This window comes from Hemitrygon akajei, chromosome 20, assembly GCF_048418815.1.
Source record: "Hemitrygon akajei chromosome 20, sHemAka1.3, whole genome shotgun sequence".
Classification (NCBI taxonomy): domain Eukaryota; kingdom Metazoa; phylum Chordata; class Chondrichthyes; order Myliobatiformes; family Dasyatidae; genus Hemitrygon; species Hemitrygon akajei.
Window position 1 is genome coordinate 63,838,071 of NC_133143.1, and position 20,014 is coordinate 63,858,084.

Here is a 20,014-nt window from a genome sequence, read left to right on the forward strand (position 1 = left end):
TGGCATCAGTACAGTGCAAAAACATAAGATATTACTATAAGTTACAATAAGTAGATAAAGAGTGCAAAAGTGGTAGTGGTAGTGTTCATGGCTTCATGGACAATTTAGAAATCTGACAGCGGAGGGGAAGAAGCTGTTCCTGAAACATTGAGTGTGTATCTTCAGCCTCCTGTACTTCCTCCCTGATGGTGGTATGGTCCTTCGTCGCATATGCCACCATCTTTAGGCATCATCTATTGAAGATGTCCTCACTGGTGTGGAGGGTTGTGCCCATGGTGGAGCTGGCTGAGCAACAGACAATCTGCTGGAGGAACTCGGTGTGTACAGGTACGCTAGTACAAGGAAACGGTCAATGTTTGAGGTTGAAACCCTGAGTCCCTGCAGTAGATTTTGTGCCACTCCAGATTCCAGCCTCTGCAGACCCTTGAGTCAATACACTTTAAGTTGCAGAGACAAAACTGATGGAAAGTACAACAGAATGTCTGTGATTGTGTAGAAAGCAATAGAAACTGAATCATAAATATGATCTGCAAACAGTATTCACTATTGTCAGTTATTTGTACAGAAGAATTCTGTAGATTCTATTGCTTACCATGAGGAAAAGTAATTTCCTTCGTTGAATATAATTTTTCTTAACAATTGACCTCAAAAGACCACATCAGGAGCTCAAATCTCTCATATTCTGAAGCCTTACAATTCAGAGGTAAACTGAAAAAGCCTCAAATATATCACCAGTGTAAGTGGGAATGATTTATCTTGCACAGAATTGTTAATCCTTGAATATTTCAGATGATTTTTACCATGCAAAATATTCAGCAATAATTTTTGCTTAGATTTGTAACAATGTTTTTTAAACAAAGAATTAAAAGCATAATAATCCATGTTTGAACGATGTATGATTGCTTAACATGGTCCTTGTATAAACAGAAATCCAAACACTTTTATATTTAATGTAATCTCTTGTACATTATTATTATTATTGTATTTTTAACAGTCTTTTGGAAATTCTACAAATAAACACAATCCACTTCTGTGCCAAGCAGTAGAATTTCCTCAAAAAAACCTATCGTTATTTAGCTAAAAGCAAAAGTATAATTCTCTGGTAGCATATTTCTGTAAATTAGTCATGGTTCACCTTTCCTTATGACATCCATATGCATTGATGTTGCAGAGTATGCAAATTATCATGTCAAATGGTGTATAATGCTCATTTTAACATTCCTCATGCAGGATTATATCGCAGGTCTTAAGGCCTGCTTTGGCATTACTCAGAAGGAGCCAAACTTTACTTGACAACTTCTGGAGAATCGTCAAGGTAGCTTCTTTTTGAATGATCAATTCCAGTCGATCACTTCCATCCACCATCACATCTGTGAATGTCCTAAAATTCACCGGCCTATTCCCTAAACCAGCAACACAAAACCCTCTTTATCTCCCATTCTTTTTTATGGAGCTCTGCAGTTAGAATGTAGAACAGTACAGCAGTGCTGTACAGGCTCTTCAGCCCAAAATATTGTGCCAACCTTCTAGCCTACTTTAAGATCTATCTAACTCTTCCCTCCTACATACCCCTCCATTTTTCTACCATCCATGTGCATGTCTAAGAGTCTCTCTCTCTCTCATTCTCTCTCTCTTTCTCATTTTCTCTCTCTGCCTCTGTCTTATATAGATGTTTTAGGGTGCCTAAGACTTTTGCACAGTACTGTACCTATGACAACCCCCACTATACTTTCCTCCAATCACCTTAAAATTATGCCCCCTTGTAATATTCATTTCCACCCTGGGAAAAAGTCTCTGGCTATCTACTCGATCTATGCTTCTTATCTTTGTGTACACTTCAATCAAGTCACCTCTCATTCTCCATCACTCAAAAGAGAAAAGCTTTAGCTCGCTCAGCCGATCACCATAAGACATGCTCTCTAGTCCAAGCATCATCCTGGTAAGTCTTCTCTGCACCCTCTCTAAAGCTTCCACGTTTTTCCTATAGTGAGCTGACCAGAACTGAACACAGTATTCCAAGTGTGGTCCAACCAGGGTTTCATAGAGCTGCAACATTAACCTTAAGACTCGAACTAAAAAAAAATTCAAAAGCACTGAAGAACCAACTCCCATAAGAGAAGTCCTTAGTGGCAGTTGTAAATAGTCATTCAGTGCACCAGATGAAGCTTTGCAGACTTGTACCATGACTTGCTTACTGCTCTCTACTCAAGGAGACTACCCCTCACCTTCAGCAGAGAGCCTTCCTCATCTGCCACTAATGGCAGACATGAAGGCAGTAGGTATCTGGTGTGGTCCTTGTTGTCTTCTCCTATGGTTCAGGATTGAACCAGAGGAGAAGACAAAGAGGACCAATGTTGGTGGTCCAGGTTGGCTTTATGGCAGGAAATGTGCTTGCAGCAACAGGAAATCTCAGCAAACATCCCTGAAGAATCTTCAATTCTGGATATTTAACACTGTGACGGGTACATACAAACTCTCAGATTCAGGTTAACTTTACTTTATTTATCTTGTGTACATCAAAACTTACAGTGAAATGCATCATTTGTGTTAACAACAGACGTGACTTAGTTGAATCTCCTAGTTAGGCATCTTTCATTGATTCTGTTATGTTTATTATTCTATAGATTTATTGATTATGCCCACAAGAAAATGAATCTCAGGGTTATATATGTTGATATATATGTACTTTGGTAATAACATTTACTTTGAACTTTGAACCTAATGATGTGCCTACAGGTGTCACCACAGATTCCGGTGCTAATGTGGAATGTCCTCCATGTCCAGCAGAACAACACAGAACACAGCAAGCAACAAAACAACAGCCGTAAACCAAGCCCAATCCTCCCTCCCACTCACACACACACAAAGTCATCTGACCCCAGTCACGTCTCGGCTCACTGGAACCTCTTAGGTGATGGAACAACCCAGGAAAAGACTCTGCCCCTACATTTGTCCCTCTGCCAATGTGGCTTTTGTTGTCAGTCCTCCTCCTTTTCCAGGTTATGCTGGTGGCTCAGTGGAATAGAACTAGGGCTCCTACTTCTTAGGCAAAAAGGATCCCTTCACTCTTCCACAAGGTTTCATTCGTTCGTTATGTGCCATGTCGTATGATGTGGGTGATCATGGACTTTCCATGACCATCACAAGGAAATCTGCAGATGCTGGAAATTCAAGCAACACACACAAAATACTGGAGCAACTCAGCAGGTCAGGCAGCATCCATGTAAATGAATAAACAGTTGACATTTTCAGTTGAGACCTTTCTTCAAGATGCTTTCTTTTCGGCAGTGTCTTTACAAGACAGGTGACCCCAGCCAATATCAATAAACTTGAAGGATTGTTTGCTTGGTGTCCACTATATTAACTTCCTTAAAAACTTTAACTCAACACAGTTCTAACACACTGTGACCATATGTGTTATCGTAACTATATGTGCTGTATGCCAAGTGTTAAACTATGTACAGAATATTTTTTATCTATTAATATTATTTATTGTGCTTTATATGATATATGGATTGTGTTTTGCACATTGGCCTGGAGGAAACCTGTTTTGTTTAGTGGTGTACATATGTATGGTTGAATGATAATTGAACTTGAACTTGATTTCCTAATCTCCTGGTTAGTATTTACAAACATCTTGACAATTAAAGGTCCCTTTAAATAGCACAGAAGAGTAGAATTGGAATTCCCCCCTTTCCTGTTAAATTTCTCTGCTTGGTTCACAGGTTGTGACTACTGTACCGTGTGGATGGAGAATATTCTGACAGGGATAGAGTTAAATAAGTCTTATGTGAGGTCAGTGGTACCGGACATCTATTCTGCATCTTTGCTATATGAGCATGCATTGCACTTTGGATCACATTATTCAATTTGTAAATTCACATTAGTAGTGCTGAAATGTCCACGTGTTACTCAGAAGCAAAACTGAATAACAGTTTTGACACTCAGAATAACAAATAACAATAACAATATGACACTCAGAACTGAGGAGCAAATTCCAATTTTGTACCCAAATTTCCTATGCAATTACTTTATCAGGTAGACCTGTAGACCTACCCGTTAATGCAAATGTCTAATCAGCCAATTATGTGGCAGCAATTCAATGCATAAAAGCACACAGACATGGTCAAGAGGTTCAGTTGTTCAGACCAGACATCAGAATTGGGAAGAAATATGATCTAAATAACTTTGACTGTGGAATGATTGTTGGTGCCAGATGGGGTGGTTTGAGTGTCTCAGAAACTGCTGATCTCCTGGGAAATTCACACACACCAGATTCTAAAGTTTATAGAGAATGGCACAAAAAATAAAAATAAAATCATTTATTGAGCGGCAGTTCTGTGTGCAAAAATGCCCTGTTAATGAGAGAGGTTAGAGGCAAATGGCCAGACTGGCTCCAGCTGACAAGAAGTTGACAGTAACTCAAATAACCATGCATTACAACAGTGGTGTGCAGAAGAGCATCTCTGAATGCACAATACATCGAAACATGCAGTGAATGGACTACAGCAGCAGAAGACAAAGATCATACACTTAGTGGCCACTTATCAGGCACAGGGGATAACTAATAAAGTTGCCACTGAGTGTATATTGCTGAATATTGCAAAGAACAATTCAGAAAGCACACAAAACTAAAAGCTACTTATGTTGGTGTGTGGCCAAGTGGTTAAGGCTTTGGGCTAGCGATCTGAAGGTTGTTAGTTCAAGCTTCAACCGAGTGTGTGTCCTTGAGCAAGGCACTTAACCACACACTGCTCCTGCACGTTTATAGCCCAGTGGCAGCAGTTGGTGCAGTACGGACAAGACAAGACTTAAGTCATTTCTGTATCCAATCAATGGATTTGATTTGGGTGCACAATGAGTTCCCGTGTGCAATACATTAAGTGAGTCATATTTGATACTAAATGGATGTTGTTTAGAATATGGGGGTCAAGCTCCAGGTGGGAAGGTTATATTGTGGCAGAGCCATGTCTTAGCTCAGATCTATAACTCTCCCTGACAGAGGTGAAGGGGTTCTTTCGCTTTTTCCTTGACATTTAAGGGTGAAACATAACTTTAAATATTTCATAGTTCCTGTAGGAATTACATGTGGAATGATATATCTTTGATGTTCCTGTGTAACCATCTTAGTTTGGATTAATATTCAATTATTTCAATTTTGCTGTGTTCTCTGTTGTCTTGCCAAGCATTGTGGGCATGCTATGTTAGCGCCAGAACATGTAGAAACATGTGTGGATTTCCCCCAGCACATCCTTAGGTTGTGTTGGCTGTTAACTCAAGTGATAAATTTCAGTGCAATACACACAAAATGCTGGAGGAACTCAGCAGGTCAGGCAACATCTCTGAGAGGAATAAAGTTGACATTTTGGGCCGAGACCCTTCTTCAGGACTGGAAAGGGAGGGGGAGGAAGCCAGAATAAGATGGTGGAGAGTGGGGAAGGAGTACAAGGTGGAGGGTGATAGGTGAGGGTTAAGGTAGGTGGGTGGGAGAGGGGGGATGAAGTGAGAAGCTGGGAGTGAGAGACGGAAAAGGTGAAGGGCTGAGGAAGGAATCTGATGGGAGGGGAGCGAAAGGGAAGAGGAGGGGCCCCAGAGTCAGGTGAGGAGAAGAGAAGGGATGAGAGAGGAGCCAGAATCAGGAATGGAAAAAGAGAGGAGCGGGAGAGGGGAGAAATTACTGCAAGTTAGAGAAATCGACGTTCAAGGGGAAAAATGCAGAATAAGAAGGCGGGGTAGGAAAAGGAGTACAAGCTGCCAGATATCAACCATGATTGAATGTGGAGCAGACTCAATGGACTGGAATCCTGGTTCTATTTCTTCTGGACTAATCGCAGTGCAAGTGCAGGTGAAGCCACAATGCTGACTCCTGTACATTACCATGGTCAATTTATGCATCGATTATCTTGCAGCTTCCTGTTCAATCCCAGTGTGGAATTGTCTGCTTTGCTAAATTCAGACAAGCAGGAGAGTTGCTGGTGCTGAGATGGATAAAACTTTAGAATGTGATGCACCATCAATAACTCTCTGAGACGTGAGGTGAGATATCGGCTTTTATTGACTGGAAGAAAGAACAAGCAGCAATTGACCACCATGCTACATCCTGGAGACTGAGAGGCAGGGCTCAGGCCCCAATCGCCTTTATACCGGGGTCTGTGGGGGAGCCACGGTCAGTGGGAGGAGCCGCAGGAGCAGTCAGCGGGGAGGGGGTGGGGGGGAGTCCAGACAGGTATATGTAGTTCACCACAGAATGCAAAGAAGATAAGCAAGACACTTATTGTAGGGAAGGAACCCTCCTTCTCAAAGAGGACAGAAGGTTTTCAAGGTTACTGTACCAATGACAAGTTGAAGGCCATGATAAACATGCAACAGCTTGTGTGCTGTCCTCCTGACACAATCATTACCTCAGCATTAGTTGCGCTGTTCATTGTGAATCATCAGCACTTTTGCTCACAGCTGGAAGCCTAGCTGAAGACTGCAGAGTCAGGAGTGGTAGGCAATACCCAAAGAAACTGAAATGTAAAGAAATGACTCAGAGTCGGGTTCATTATCTCTGATGTCTGTGGTGTGATTTCTTCTTTTATGGCAGCAGTACAGTGCAATCATTCATTCATTATGTGCAATATCATAAGACGTAGGCGATCATGACCAGGATTGTTCTCGACAAATCTTCCACCAAAGTGGTTTGCCATTGCCTTCTTCTGGGCAGTGTCTTCACAAGATGGGCGACCCCAGCCATTACCAATACTCACCAGAGATCGTCTGCCTGGCGTCAGTGGTCACATAACCAGGACTTGTGATATGCACCAGCTGCTCAGACCTGCTCCCGTATCTTCACCTGACCCTGATCGGGCTGGGGGTTGGGGGCTAAGCGGGTGATACACCTTGCCCAAGGGTGATCTGCACGCTAACGGAGAGTAGGAACTATCTATTTTTTTGTAATTTATACTTTTATGTGTTTGCACCATACAACTGCCATTAAGCAGCAAATCCGTGTCGTTCTATCGAACATTGTGGGAATGCTATGTCGGCGCCAGAAAGTGTGGCTGGCCAAGCAACACAAGCAGCACATTTCATTGTGTGTTTGACGTACATGTGATAAGTAAATCTGAATCTGAAACTTCTCATCGCGTGTCAGTGACTGATAAACCTGATTCTGGGAAACGTGGATTAAGTTTAAAGTGAATCTTTTGTGGGAATATTTAAGGATGTTTGGCTAAACTCTAAGAACATGTCTGCACACATTTTGAGCCCTTGATACTTCCAATCTTCTCTTAAGTTTTGTGAGTGTATGCTGAATACACAGTGTACGTTCCATATCAAACAGATCTCTTACATGGCATGCGGCCAACTTTATCCTGCCAGAATCAAAAGTGGATCCTATATAATACTTGCATATTATATATACTCGATTTATATTTCATATTTGCGTGGCAGATCATATTAGTCATTGGCACAAGCGCAATACCATTAAAAGAAGCAGGCACGGAGTATTGAAGAAATCACTTCGCAGGGATTTACTGCAGCCACAACGAATCAAAGTGGAACTAGAGGCTCCCAATCAGCGGCGGGTCGGGGGCTGGGGTTGGCGGTGGATCACGGGAGCTGTAGTCCACAGCTCTCCCTGCCCTACCTGGAGTGGACGCGCCGGCCGAGCGAGGGGACCACAGATCCCAGAAGGCGCTGAGTCGGCAGTGGAGGCGGTGGGTAGAATGTCCAGTCGGCTTGCAGCCTCCGGTCGGGCGCTCTTCGAGTTGGCTTTCTGCACACATGGTACCGGCCACAATACCCCCTAGACTGTTCGGGAAATGGCGCAGGCAATAATTTGTAACACTCGCGTTATATAAAACAAAACACTCCTGTGTTATCAGAGCCTCGTGGACTGCAGTGTTTGCGGCTCCTGGTTTTCTTTCTATCCTGTCATTTTTTTTATTGGCTGGAGATCCTGTGGACTGTTGGGGATCGTGGAGCACAGTTTGAGTGAGCGTCTCAAGCAGCGAGGCAGCCCCCGACTCGGGAACTGTGGCGCTCGTCACTTTGTTACAGGGGTAATCGAGTTGGAAACATTGTACCGCAGCTTGTTGTGTGGGTGCCGGATGGCAGAGGCTGTCCACTCGCGCACACGCTCTGCCCCGGGAGGGGGAGTTTGACGGAGGGCAACGCACCGACTTGACAGTTCAGGAAGTGGTTTGAAATGGGCTATACACGGAAAAGGTTGCCGGCGTGTCAGCATTAAAATCCGCAACAGATCGGCGGCAGATCCGTCCAGAATGGCATCAAGTAACTCCAGTTTATCTGGCTCATCAGTCTCGTCAGGTAAGGGCAAAACGACAAATGCAGCGAGTCCCTAGAGCTAACTGTGTGCTTATATGTGTTGTTGGTGGCGCTAGGTGAGTGTTGCCTGACGATTTATTGTTTAAGCACCTAATCCATGGTAACACGGTGTTTACTGAACCGTGTTTTCTTTATATAAAATAAAATCAGCTGCTATGGTGAAATGTACATTGGTTCTTTAAGACGAATGCTTAATAACATTAGCTTTACACAAGTCACTGAAAGTCTCCCCAGTCTCCAAAATAAAACGCCAGTCCTTTTCAAGCGGTAGTTGCGACCAGTAATCGCTTCATTTGCTGTGCAGAGAGATGAGTTTTGGCCGTCATTCGGTTCCAGAGCAGACAGCAGCTGTATAATTCTTCATTACATTTCTCTCGAGCTATAATTATACATGCGAATTACTAAATGAGTAGCCTTTTTTAATTTTGTAAACATTTAACGGCGTATCATTATTTCTAATAATATTAGACATTTTCTTTTTAAAGAGAAAATGCTCTGACGAGGCATAAATTAACCATGATCTGTTAATTGAATAAACAACAACTAATGAAGCTGTTTTATAAGAACACTGCGATTGATACTGTATGGTAAATTAATAGTTTTTCACCAAGATTCAAATTGATGCTTTTGACGATGTGTTTTCTCTTCAATAAATGTTGGGGAAATGGGGATAAGGAAGAATACATTTCTTTTTGAAATTTAGCCATAATTGGGTCAGAACAATCAATTAAAATGTTACTGCAATATTGGGACATTATGGCAGGTCGATTCTTTTGCGATCTTTCGGAATATTACAAACTCCCAGGGCTTAATGTGCAAGAATAGCTGAAGTAGAGAGTAGTTAAGATGATTTTTAATTAAAGTGACAAAATTTGACCTAAGTGAATTATCCTGCTGTTTGCTTTCCTGGGGACTTGTATGGGAAGATAATGATGATTAATGGATAAAGCGGGTTCATTTAATATTGTCACTTTTAATTTCTTTAAAAAATCTGCAGAATGGTTCCATTTTATTTAAAAGTAATTTCAGTAATTATTGTATCTGATAAAATGAATCAAGAATATTCCTGATTAGGGAATAAGTTAACATCAATAATATATTATTAGAATTGCAATGACTTAAAATGCTCTATAGGTGAAATATACTCAGTTATACTCCAGCGCCTTGTGCAGTATCTTTTGATATTCCCATCACTGCATGGTAAACACTTTAGAGCACTTTTTATAACACTGGTTCTATTGTAAATACATGCTGGTATTTATTTATGCATATTTTATTCCATGTCCATACTTTAACCTCAAATTTTGTTTTATATAATTCTTTATTCTTTATAAGTGTAGATTTTTCTTGCATGTCACACCTTAACCAACACACCACACCAAACTCCTAATACCTTGCAAATTAAACTGATCACTGATGTAGGTCGCTTCTATATTTTGTAACAGTGACCAGCTCTAAAAATTACATTTGTATTCTTTTAGAGAGCAAAATGATACTTGTTGATACCACGCAATTCTGTAAAATGTGCAGTTTGTTGATTTGCAGACTAGGAAAAACATTGTGAAATTTTTGATCCTTTCCAAATCAAGTTCCAGATGCTTTAATCTTAGCTGTTCTGTGACCCTTTGTGGTCTGTTTAGGTAGTTTTTTATGTACTGCATCGTCTGAAGTAGATCATGATTGTTCTTGGCAAATTTTTCTACAGAAGTGGTTTGCCATTGTCTTCTTCTGGGCAGTGTCTTTACAAGACGGGTGACCCCAGTCATTATCAATGTTCTTCAGAGATTGTCTGCCTGGCGTCAGTGGTCACATAACCAGGGCTTGTGATCTGCAACAGCTGCTCATACTGCCATCCACCACCTGCTCCCTTGGTTTCGTATGACCCTGATCTGTTTGGGCGGGTAGTAAGCAGGTGCTTCACTTGTCCAAGGGTGTCCAACAGGCTAGTGGAGCACCTTACACCTCTTGTGGTAGAGGTGTATCTCCCTCTGGCACTCAAATCTGATTTTTTTTAAAAATAGCTTGGTACCTTACCATGATAACCTAGCCAATACTGGTAGTTGGATATATTAGTGTCACACCAGCAGGTTCTGGAACAGTTATTAACCCTCAACCATCAGGTTCTTGAACTAGAGGTAATTTGACTCAACTTGTCCACTTGCAGAAGTGTTCACACAACCTCTGGACTCTCTTTCAAGAACTCTTCATCTCAAGTTCCTGATATTTATTGCTTGCTTGCTTATTTATTTATTTATTTATTTATTTATTGGTATTGTTCTGTTTTTTTTTTCTTTTTGCACCATTTATTGTCTTTTGCACGTTGGTTATTTTTCCTTCTTGTGTGCAGTTTTTATTGATTCTATTGTGTTTCTTTGTATTTGCAAAGAATTCCCACAAGAAAATGAACTTCAGGGTTCTATAATGAATTTACTTTGAACTTTACAAGTGACATTTGGGAATCCATTTTTTAAAAAAGTAAACATAAGTATTATGGATTTGTATTTATGTTGACTGAAGTGATCTGGATGTATTCATGCATGTTTCCACTCTATTTGGCAGACTGTATGTTTTTAGTAAACTTCCACAATGTCTGCAGAACACCTTTATGTTTTAAAACAAAAATATTGTTGTTAACCTTTGGAATAAAATTAATTTCTGTATGCACAATCTAGGTCTTAAAATGAATGAATAAACAGATTGCAAAACTTCGCGGGGCTGACATCACAGTGAGTCAGCTGGGAGTGTATTCTGGCAGATTGAGAGAAACTGTGCTCATTTAAATGGTTGGAAGCTTTAGTGTTAGTTCATGAAGATGACAGTAGTTTAAAATGGGTTCTGTGAGAATGCTCTTTAATAAACTCTGTTCAAGTGACTGCAGTGCTGTGTTCATCATCAGAGTGATGGTGTGAAACTTCCATCCATCTACCTCAACTGGAGATAAGGTGAAACAGGAATGGAGAATGGTGAAAAGTGTGGGGCAGTTACCAGAAGTTTGAGAAATTAATGTTCGTGCCATTAGATTGGAGGCTACCCAGACAGAATATAAGGTGTCCTTCCTCCAATTTGAAAGTGGCCTCATCACAGCAGTGGAGGATACCATGGACTGGCACATTGGAATGGGAAGTGGAATTGGAATGTGTGGCCACTGGGAAATCCGCTTTTTGTGGCAGATGGAACGAAGCTGCTTGACGAAGCAGTCTCCCTAAGTATGTCGGGTCTCACTGATATATAGGAGGCCACACCGGGAGCACTGGTTACAGTAGATGACTGCAAAAGACTTACAGGTGAAGTGAGTGTCACCTCACCTGGAAGGACTGTAGTGGCCCTAAATGGTAGTGAGGGAGGAGGTGTAGGGGCAGGTATGGCACTTGTTCCGCTTGCAAGGATAAGTACCCTGAAGGAAATCAGTGGGGAGGGACAAGTGGACAAGGGAGTTGCATAGGGAGTGATCCCTGCAGAATGTGGGGGGAGGGAAGAATGTGTTTGGTGAACAGCTAATTCTTTCTGCTGGAAATCTGTGGGGGGGGAGGGGAGACTGTAAATGTTGGAACTAGCAGGTGAGGCAACCTTTCATGGTCCGAGATAACATCGTATACAATTAGGAAATCTCACCAACACTGCTACTTTCTGAAGAGAGCTGGTCTATGCACATCTATACTCGCGTCCTCCTACAAATGCACGGTGCAGAATATCCTAACTCGTGCCACTGCATAGCACAGAAACTGCACTAAGTGGAAAGGAAGACTCTACCACAGGTAGTCAAAACTGCCCCGTGCATTACTTGCAACAGCCTACCCACCACCAAGGACAGAAATACAGAAAAGTGTTGAAAAAGGGCCAGTAATATCATGAAGGATCCCATCCACCCTGCTCATGGGCTCTTTATCCACTCCCATCAGGAAGGATGCTGCGAAGTATTCACACCAGGACCAGCTGACTCAAGGACAGTAACTTTCCCCAATCAGTAAAGCTGATCAGCATTGTAATATATGGATCTATTTCTTTTAGAGCAATGATCCCATTAGCCCTATATATTGATCTGTCATCTGTGCATGCTCATTGTTCTCTCCCTCTCTCTCTTCCACTGCAATGTGAATATACCAGTTAAAGCCACGTGTGTGCTTTCATTTATTTGATATGCAGTTGTGCAGACACAACAAACACCTCCACATCCCACCCACCACAACTTTATCATTTCTAGTCAGAGTCAGCTTATGTACAGACACTCCTGTGCCCAGTGTCAATTTTTGGACATGCAACCAATTTATCTTAAACATAACATAATACATCTTATGTACTTGTATTTAGTGTGGGGTTTTTTTTGTGCTGCATTGAATCCAGAGTAAGAATTATTTTGTTCTCCTTTGCACTTGTGTACTTGAAATGACATTTAACAATCTTGACAATTAGGCAGCACCTGTAGTGAGAGAAACAATTAAACTTTCAAGGTAGTAATAATGAGGGTTGGAGAGCATTTTCTGTTCACCATGCTCATTTAGTATGAGTATCTCAGTTTTGCATCTTGCGATGCACTTTAATGTCCGCTCTGGCTATAACTTCTCAATCCCAAAATTTAAAGATCACCATATCTCTGCTGTCCTTGTTATCTGTGACAGCTTGTTTACAATGAATATCTTTTATAATCTTCCTTATAGGCTTTTCTCACATTGAATTGTTGTACAATCGTAAGATAAAAGAACAGAATTAGGCCATTTTGACCATTTACCGTAGTCTACTCTGTTATTTCATCTTTTCATCTCCCCATAACCCTTCATGCCCAGACTAATCAAGAACCTATCAACCTCTGCCTTAAACATTGCCAATGACTTGTCCTCCACAGCTGCCTATAGCAACAAATTCCACAGATTCACCACCCTGTAGCTAAAGAAATTCCTCCTCATCTCCATTCTAAATGGACATCTCTCTATTCTGAGGCTGTGTCCTCTGGTATTAGACTCCCCCCACACAGGAAACATCCTCTCTACATCCACTCTGTCGAGGCCTTTCATCAGTTTATAGGTTTCAATGAGATCCCCCTCTCACTCTTCTGAATTCCAGCAAGTGCAGGCTCAGAACCATCAATTTGTCTTCGTATGGTAACCCTTTCCTTCACATTCTTGTGAATCTCCTCTGGACCCTCTCCGATGTTAACACGTCCTTTCTGAGATAAGGGGCCCAAAACTGCTCACAATGCTTCAATTGAGGCCTCATCAGCCTCCGCATCACATCTTTAATTATCACATAGGATCTGTACAGCAGCTAAAAAGAGGCATTTTGTGGTAATGTTAGCTCGCTCCATATTTGAGCATGGTGCATGCATTCAAACTGCTCTGCAAGAACTTAAATAGAAACAGGACTAAGCCTTCTGGGCTCTTGTGTCTGCGTCACCATTCAGTAAGTTCATGGATGAACGTTTATTTCAGTGTCATGTTCCTGCAATTGCGCCATAACTCTTGATTAACATCAAAAAAATCTATTGATCTGCAACTCTACTTAGTGGCTTAAATGCTCTTGCAATAAAAGCCAACCTCATATGTTTTCCTAAATGTTCTCCTTATTAGTTATGTTAACGACCAGTGTCAAGTTCAGTGGTTAGTTTGGTTGTGTTCTGGTTCAGAAGCAGTGGTTGTTTTTAATAAAAACTAGATAATGAATAGATAAGCTTTGTCAATCTTGTGGGTTTTTTGTTACAAAGTACATCATGATCCTTTCTTGTTCTGTGATCTTTCAAAGTCTAGAGAGATGATGGAGGAGTCTTTGGTAGACTGTTAGAATCTGAAACTGCACGTTACATTGGGAAGCCAGTAGCTAATGCCATAAGCCATAGGAGCAAAAGAGGCCATTCAGCTCATTAAGTCTGCACTACCATTTGATCATAGGTGATTTATTATCCCACTCAATCCCATTTTTCTGCCTTCTCCGAGTAACCTTTGATGCCCTGACTAGTTAAGAACCTGTCAACCCTCTTATAGTGGCTACTGGCCACTATAACAGTCTGTAGCAATGAATTCCACAGACTTGTCACTCTCTGGCTAAAGAAATCTCTCATGTCTGTTCTAAAGGGATGTCCTTCTACTCTTAGACTGTGTCCTATGGTCCTGGACCCTTCCACTAATGAAAACATCCTCTCCATGTCCACTGTATCTGGTCATTTCAATATCCAGTATGTTTCAATGAGATCCCCCACCTCACCCATTCTTCTAAATTCCATTGAGTACTGACTCAGACCCATCAGTCAGAAGCCGTCGATCCCAGGGATCATGGGTTTCTGCCTCTGGTGGACTGTGTCCCCTCCAGGGCACAAGCCTGGGCGGGAAGATTTGAAGAACCGGCTGTTGCCCATGCAGCAGGTTCCCCCTCTCCACGTCACTGATGTAGTCCAAGGGAAGGGCAAGCACCGATACAGCTTGGCACCAGTGTCGTCGCAGAGGTTGCCAGAGTGAGGTTGTAAACAACATCAAACTGCCTTAGGGACCCCAGTTCGGGATTTCTTCCTCGGGGTTTACTCCCAAAGCCTTTCCCATGGGTGGGTACAGCTGCAAGGCAGCGGAGGTTTAAAATCAGAGTTTTCCTTCTCCTAGGTGGGCTGCTGTCCAAGGCCCACCTGCCCAAAGTAACTGGCTTTGAGGCACCAGTGGTCCACCTTTCTTGTCAGTAGAAACAGATCAGCCGGGCCTAGTAACTAAGCTGCTCATGAAGGCTAACAGTTGAACTTGGTTGTCAGAGACTGTTAGAGTCGCATGCCATTTGGAACGCATTATAGGTAGTGGGAGCTTATCCCCACTACCACTCCGGCTATGACAGCCTTAGGAAACTCATCAAGCATTCCATATATGTTAACCCTTTCATTCATGGGGTCACTCTGCTATTCAGTAAAAGACTTGCAATGCCATAGGTTGGCCCTGAACTCATCCAAAATTAGTACCGTACTTAATTTTCATTCTTAAAACCAAACTTCAGTGTTATTAAATGAAGATATTAATGTATGAAATAAACTGAAGGGGTTTGGCATAATGCCTGCTCCAACACAATAAAATGAGAAAAGACCCATGTTGACTGGCTAGCAGTTCTTAAATTTCAGCATTCATTAATGACTTCTGCTGCCGGGTTTCCAGGTGCTTTCTGGACTGGATTCCCCAGACCTGGTGCAGGATCTGAAAGAACTTTGATTTGAAAAGGTGATGCCTCAAGACGTGGCATTCATTATGAAGGACCTTCACCACCCAGAGCATGCCCTCTTCTCATTACTAACATCGGGGAGGGGGGGTATAGTATAGAAACCCAAAGACACACACTCACTGTTTTAGGAACAGCTTCTTCCCCTCTGCCATCAGATTTCTGAACGGTCCATGAACACTCCCTCACTATTTGCTCTCTTTATGCAGTCTTTATTTCCATTTTTAAAATATTTCTTATTGTAACTTGCAGTGATTTTTATGTATTGCACTGTGCTGCTGCCGAACAACAATTTCACAACATGTGTCAGTGATAATGATTCTGATTCTTACTGGGGGGGGGGGGGGAGGGTTATAGGGCTGGAAACTCAGCCACAGCTGGCAAAGGTTATCCATGGAGGAAGGACTTCGCAGTCTGTCAAAAGATTCCTAGGGTTTTGTGTGTGGGGTTTGTCCTGGCCAGCCCATTTTACCTTTTTATACTTGTTAAGATGAGGCAAAGGTATTTCCTGCCTCCAAATACTCTCCTGTCCTCGGAACTTTCCTACTTGTCTCTTGAGGCATTTGAGCCAGCGATTGAGTTCAAGATTGCAAGGAAGTGTCGCTGCTCTATAAAACCTTGGTAAGACCACACTTGCAATATTGTGCTCAGTTCTGGTCACCTCATTATAGGAAGGATGTGGAAGCTTTAGAACGTGCAGAGGAGATTTACAGGGATGCTGCCTGGATTGGAGAGCATTCTTTGTAGGGATAGGTTAAGCAGGTTAGGGCTTTTCTCACTGGAGTGTGGGAGAAGGGGAGGTACAGGTTTGCAAGATGACAAGACTGGATAGCCAGGGACTTTTTTCCTATGGTAGAAATGGCTAATGAAAGGGGACAGAATTTTAAGGTGATTGGAGGAAAGCACAGTGGGGGTCTGGGTGGCCTCAGAGGAATACTTTACACAGAGTGGTGGGTGTGTGCAACAGGCTACCACGAGCGCTGGTAGTAGCAGGAATATCAGGAACATTTAAGAGACAAGCTCATGGATGAAAGAAAACTGGAGGGCTATATGAGAGGGAAGGGATGGGTTGATCTCAGACTAGGTTAAATGTTGGCACAACATCAAAGGCCAAAGGGCCTGTGCACTGCTGTTATGTTCGACGCATGCTTTGGGATAAAAGGTGAATTCCAATAATCGGACACCAGCAAGGAAACGCAGGCGACTAATGGCTGCATTGAGGCCCAACTTAAAATGAGGAGGATAAAATTCAAATGGTTATGAATACGTTTAATGAAAAGGCTTGTGTGACGACAGAACAAAAACATGCTGGGTAACAATATACAAGATAATGTAACTGGCTTTGCTTATGCAGATGATCTGCCCTCTCATTTACACTGCTGTAATCAAGTGCAATTATAAACTTGCTGTGTAACTGAGCCCAGGTGAAGAACTGAAGAACAGAGGCAAGTAGGAAAGTGGTGCCCTGGGTTCAGATAGGAATATGAAATGTGATATGTAATTTGTATTAGCATATTTAATGATTTCAGAAGTAATTAATACTTGTTTGAAATTGTACAAATTATTATTTACACAGCATGTGTTCAGTGTGGTTGGAAATATAAGCAAAGACTGGGACTACTTTGGGAGAAAAATAAACTTGAGTAATTGCTTTCCCTCTGGGGATCAGTCTTCAGTGAGTTGTGATTATGTTTTAGTCAGTATAAATAGTGATGCCTCATTTTCTTTTGGTTCAGGCAGGTTTGATATGGCACTGTACAGATTCATTAAGTACAGGATTGTTAATTATGGTGGTTAATCAGCTAATCAGCACAACAAAAATGGAATATTTTATATAATGTGTGAGAAACCTCAGCAGATCAGACAGCTTCAACAGAAAAGAATAAAGAGGCGACACTTTGAGATGAGACCCTATTGTCTTGACACAGAAAATAAGTTACACTTAAATATCTTATATCAATCACTTTTAAGCTCATTAGATGGTTACTTTCCATAGATAACCTATTTAGGTGGAGTATTTCGATGTGGCAGCTGGTTTGTTGTGATGTCAAATCAGTTTTATCCAAACATTGACTTTTGAAGGTAAGAAAGTTATGTTTCTCGGCTTCCCCAGGGAGCCACAATTTCATCATTTATTTTATGCCATTCTCACGCCTGGATTTCATAATACTGAAGTTACTTTTTAAGACGGAGAATGAAGTCCTAATTTTGGATGTGTCAAGGCCAACCTGTGGCACTGCAAACTTTTTCTTGAATAGCAGAATGATCCTGGGAATGAACGGGTTAATATACGAGGAGCACTTGGTGGCTCTGGTCATGTTCTCACTGGAGTTTAGAAGAATAAGTTCAAATAAATTTATTATCCAAGTGCATGTACAACCCTGAGATGTATTTTCTTGCAGGCATACACAGTAATTACAAGAAACTCAATAGGATCAATAAAAGATTGCACTCAACGGATGTACAAATGTACAAAAGATCACAAACTGTGCAAATACAAAATAAATAATATTAAATAAATAAGCAATAAATATCGAACATTCTGAATGACCTACTCCTGCACCTATTTTCTATGTTTCTATGTAACATGAGATGAAGAGTCCTTGAAAGTGAGTATATAGATGTGAGAACAATTCAGTGATGGGGTGAGTGATATTGAGTGAAGTATTCCCCCTCTGGTTCAAGAGCCTAATCGTTGAGGGGTAATAACTGTTCCTGAACCTGGTAGTGTGGGTCCTGAGGCACCTGTACCACCTTCCTCATAGCAGCAGCAAGAGGAGGGCGTAGCCTGGTTTATGGTGATCCTTGACGATGGATGCTGCTTTCCTGCAACAGTGTTCTGTGTTGATATGTTCAATGGTGGGGAGGAATTTACCCATGATGGACTGGGCCGTATCCATTACTTTTTGTAGGGTTATCTGTTGAAAGGCATTGGTGTTTCCATACCAGGCCATGATGCAACCGGTCAATAAAAGTCTCTACCTCACACCTACAAGTTTGTCAAAGTTTTAGATGTCTTTGCAAATTTCTGAGAAAGTAGATGTGCTGCCTTGCTTTCTTTCTAATGGCAATTGTGTGCTGGGACCAGGTCCTCTGAAATGATAAGATTGAGGAATTTAAACTTGCTGACCCTCTCCACCTCTGATTTGCCCCGATGAGGACTGGCTCATGGACCTCCACTTTCCTCCTCAGTGAAATCAATAATCAGCTCCTTAGTCTCACCGACATTGAGTGAGATGTTGTTGCTATGGCACCACTCGGCCAGATTTTCAATCTCTCTCCAAAATACTGATTCGTCACCACCTTTGATTTGGCTAATGACTGTGGTGCTGTCAGCAATCTTAAATATGGCATTGGAGCTGTACTTGGCTTACAGTCATAAGTATAAAGTGAGTAGAGCAGGGGGCTAAGCACACAGCCTTGTGATGCGCCTGGTGCTGATAGAGATGTGCAGAAGATGTTGCCAATCCGAACTGACTGGTGTCTACAAGTGAGGATATCTAGGACCAATTGCACAAAGAGGTATTGACGCCAAGTTCTTGAAGCCTATTGATTAGTTTTGAGGGGATGATAGTATTGAATGCTGAGCTGAAGTCAATAAAGAACATCCTGATGTTCTTCCAGAGTTGAGTGAAGAGGCAATGAAATGAGGGGGGATTATCATTGAAACCTACTGAATATTGGAAGATCTAGGTAAAGTGGACATGGAGAGGACGTTTACATTTGTGGGAGATTCTAGGACCAGAGCGCCCAGCCTCATAATAGAAGGGCATTACTTTAGAATAGAGGTGAGGAGGAATTAGGCAAAGGTGGTGAATCTGTGGAATTCATTGCCACAGATGGTTGTGGAGACCAAGTCATTGGATTTTTGATTAGCTATGGTGTCAATGGTTACAGGGAGAAGACAGGAGAATGAGGTTGAGCAGGGAAAATAAATCACCTAGGATTCAGTGATGGAGCTCACTTGATGGGCCAAATGGTCTAATTCCACTCCTTTGTTTTATGGTCTTTTATTGTATTTTGCAGCATACTACAAGTAATTGCAGAAGTTATTTGGATTGTGCACCCCAAATTCTTTTTTCTTGCATAGAGGAGCAGAAATCCAGAATTCCCTTCCTCAGACTTCCAGGAGAGTTCAATATGGTTTCTGTCAGACATTAATTTTGCAGACTTTAGGTTTGAGCAATGACTCACCACGCTGTGTTCCAAAAGATAATGGATTCTATCACTTTGGCAGAGTTGATATTTTCAGTCAGAGGGTGGGATTGTGCCCCTTGGAAATGCTTCAGCTTAATGCTGCCTGGATTAGAGAGCATGGCTTAGGATAGGTTGAGTGAATTGGGGTATTTGTTTTTGGGGTGAAGGAGGATGTGAGGTGACTTGATAGAGGTGTACATGGTGCTAAGAGGCATAAATTAAGTGGACAGCTGAGACTTATTTTTTCTCAAGACAGAAAAGGGAGCATGGATTTAAGGTGATTGAAGGAAAGTAAAGGGGATTGTCAGAG

At 41.8% G+C, this 20,014-nt stretch overlaps 1 protein-coding gene across 2 annotated transcripts in view; it reads left to right on the forward strand.

Moving 5' to 3' along the window:
- Positions 1-7,611: 7,611 nt before the first annotated feature.
- chn2 (chimerin 2) overlaps positions 7,612-20,014 on the forward strand; it is a 251,596-nt gene continuing 239,193 nt past the window's right edge. Inside the window, exon 1 of one of the 2 annotated variants that reach the window (XM_073024500.1) lies at positions 7,612-8,313. In XM_073024500.1, coding sequence (XP_072880601.1) covers positions 8,268-8,313 — 46 coding nt within the window. In that variant the 5' untranslated portion in view covers positions 7,612-8,267. The remainder of the gene's footprint in view (positions 8,314-20,014) is intronic. The other variant, XM_073024502.1, reaches the window with a different exon arrangement.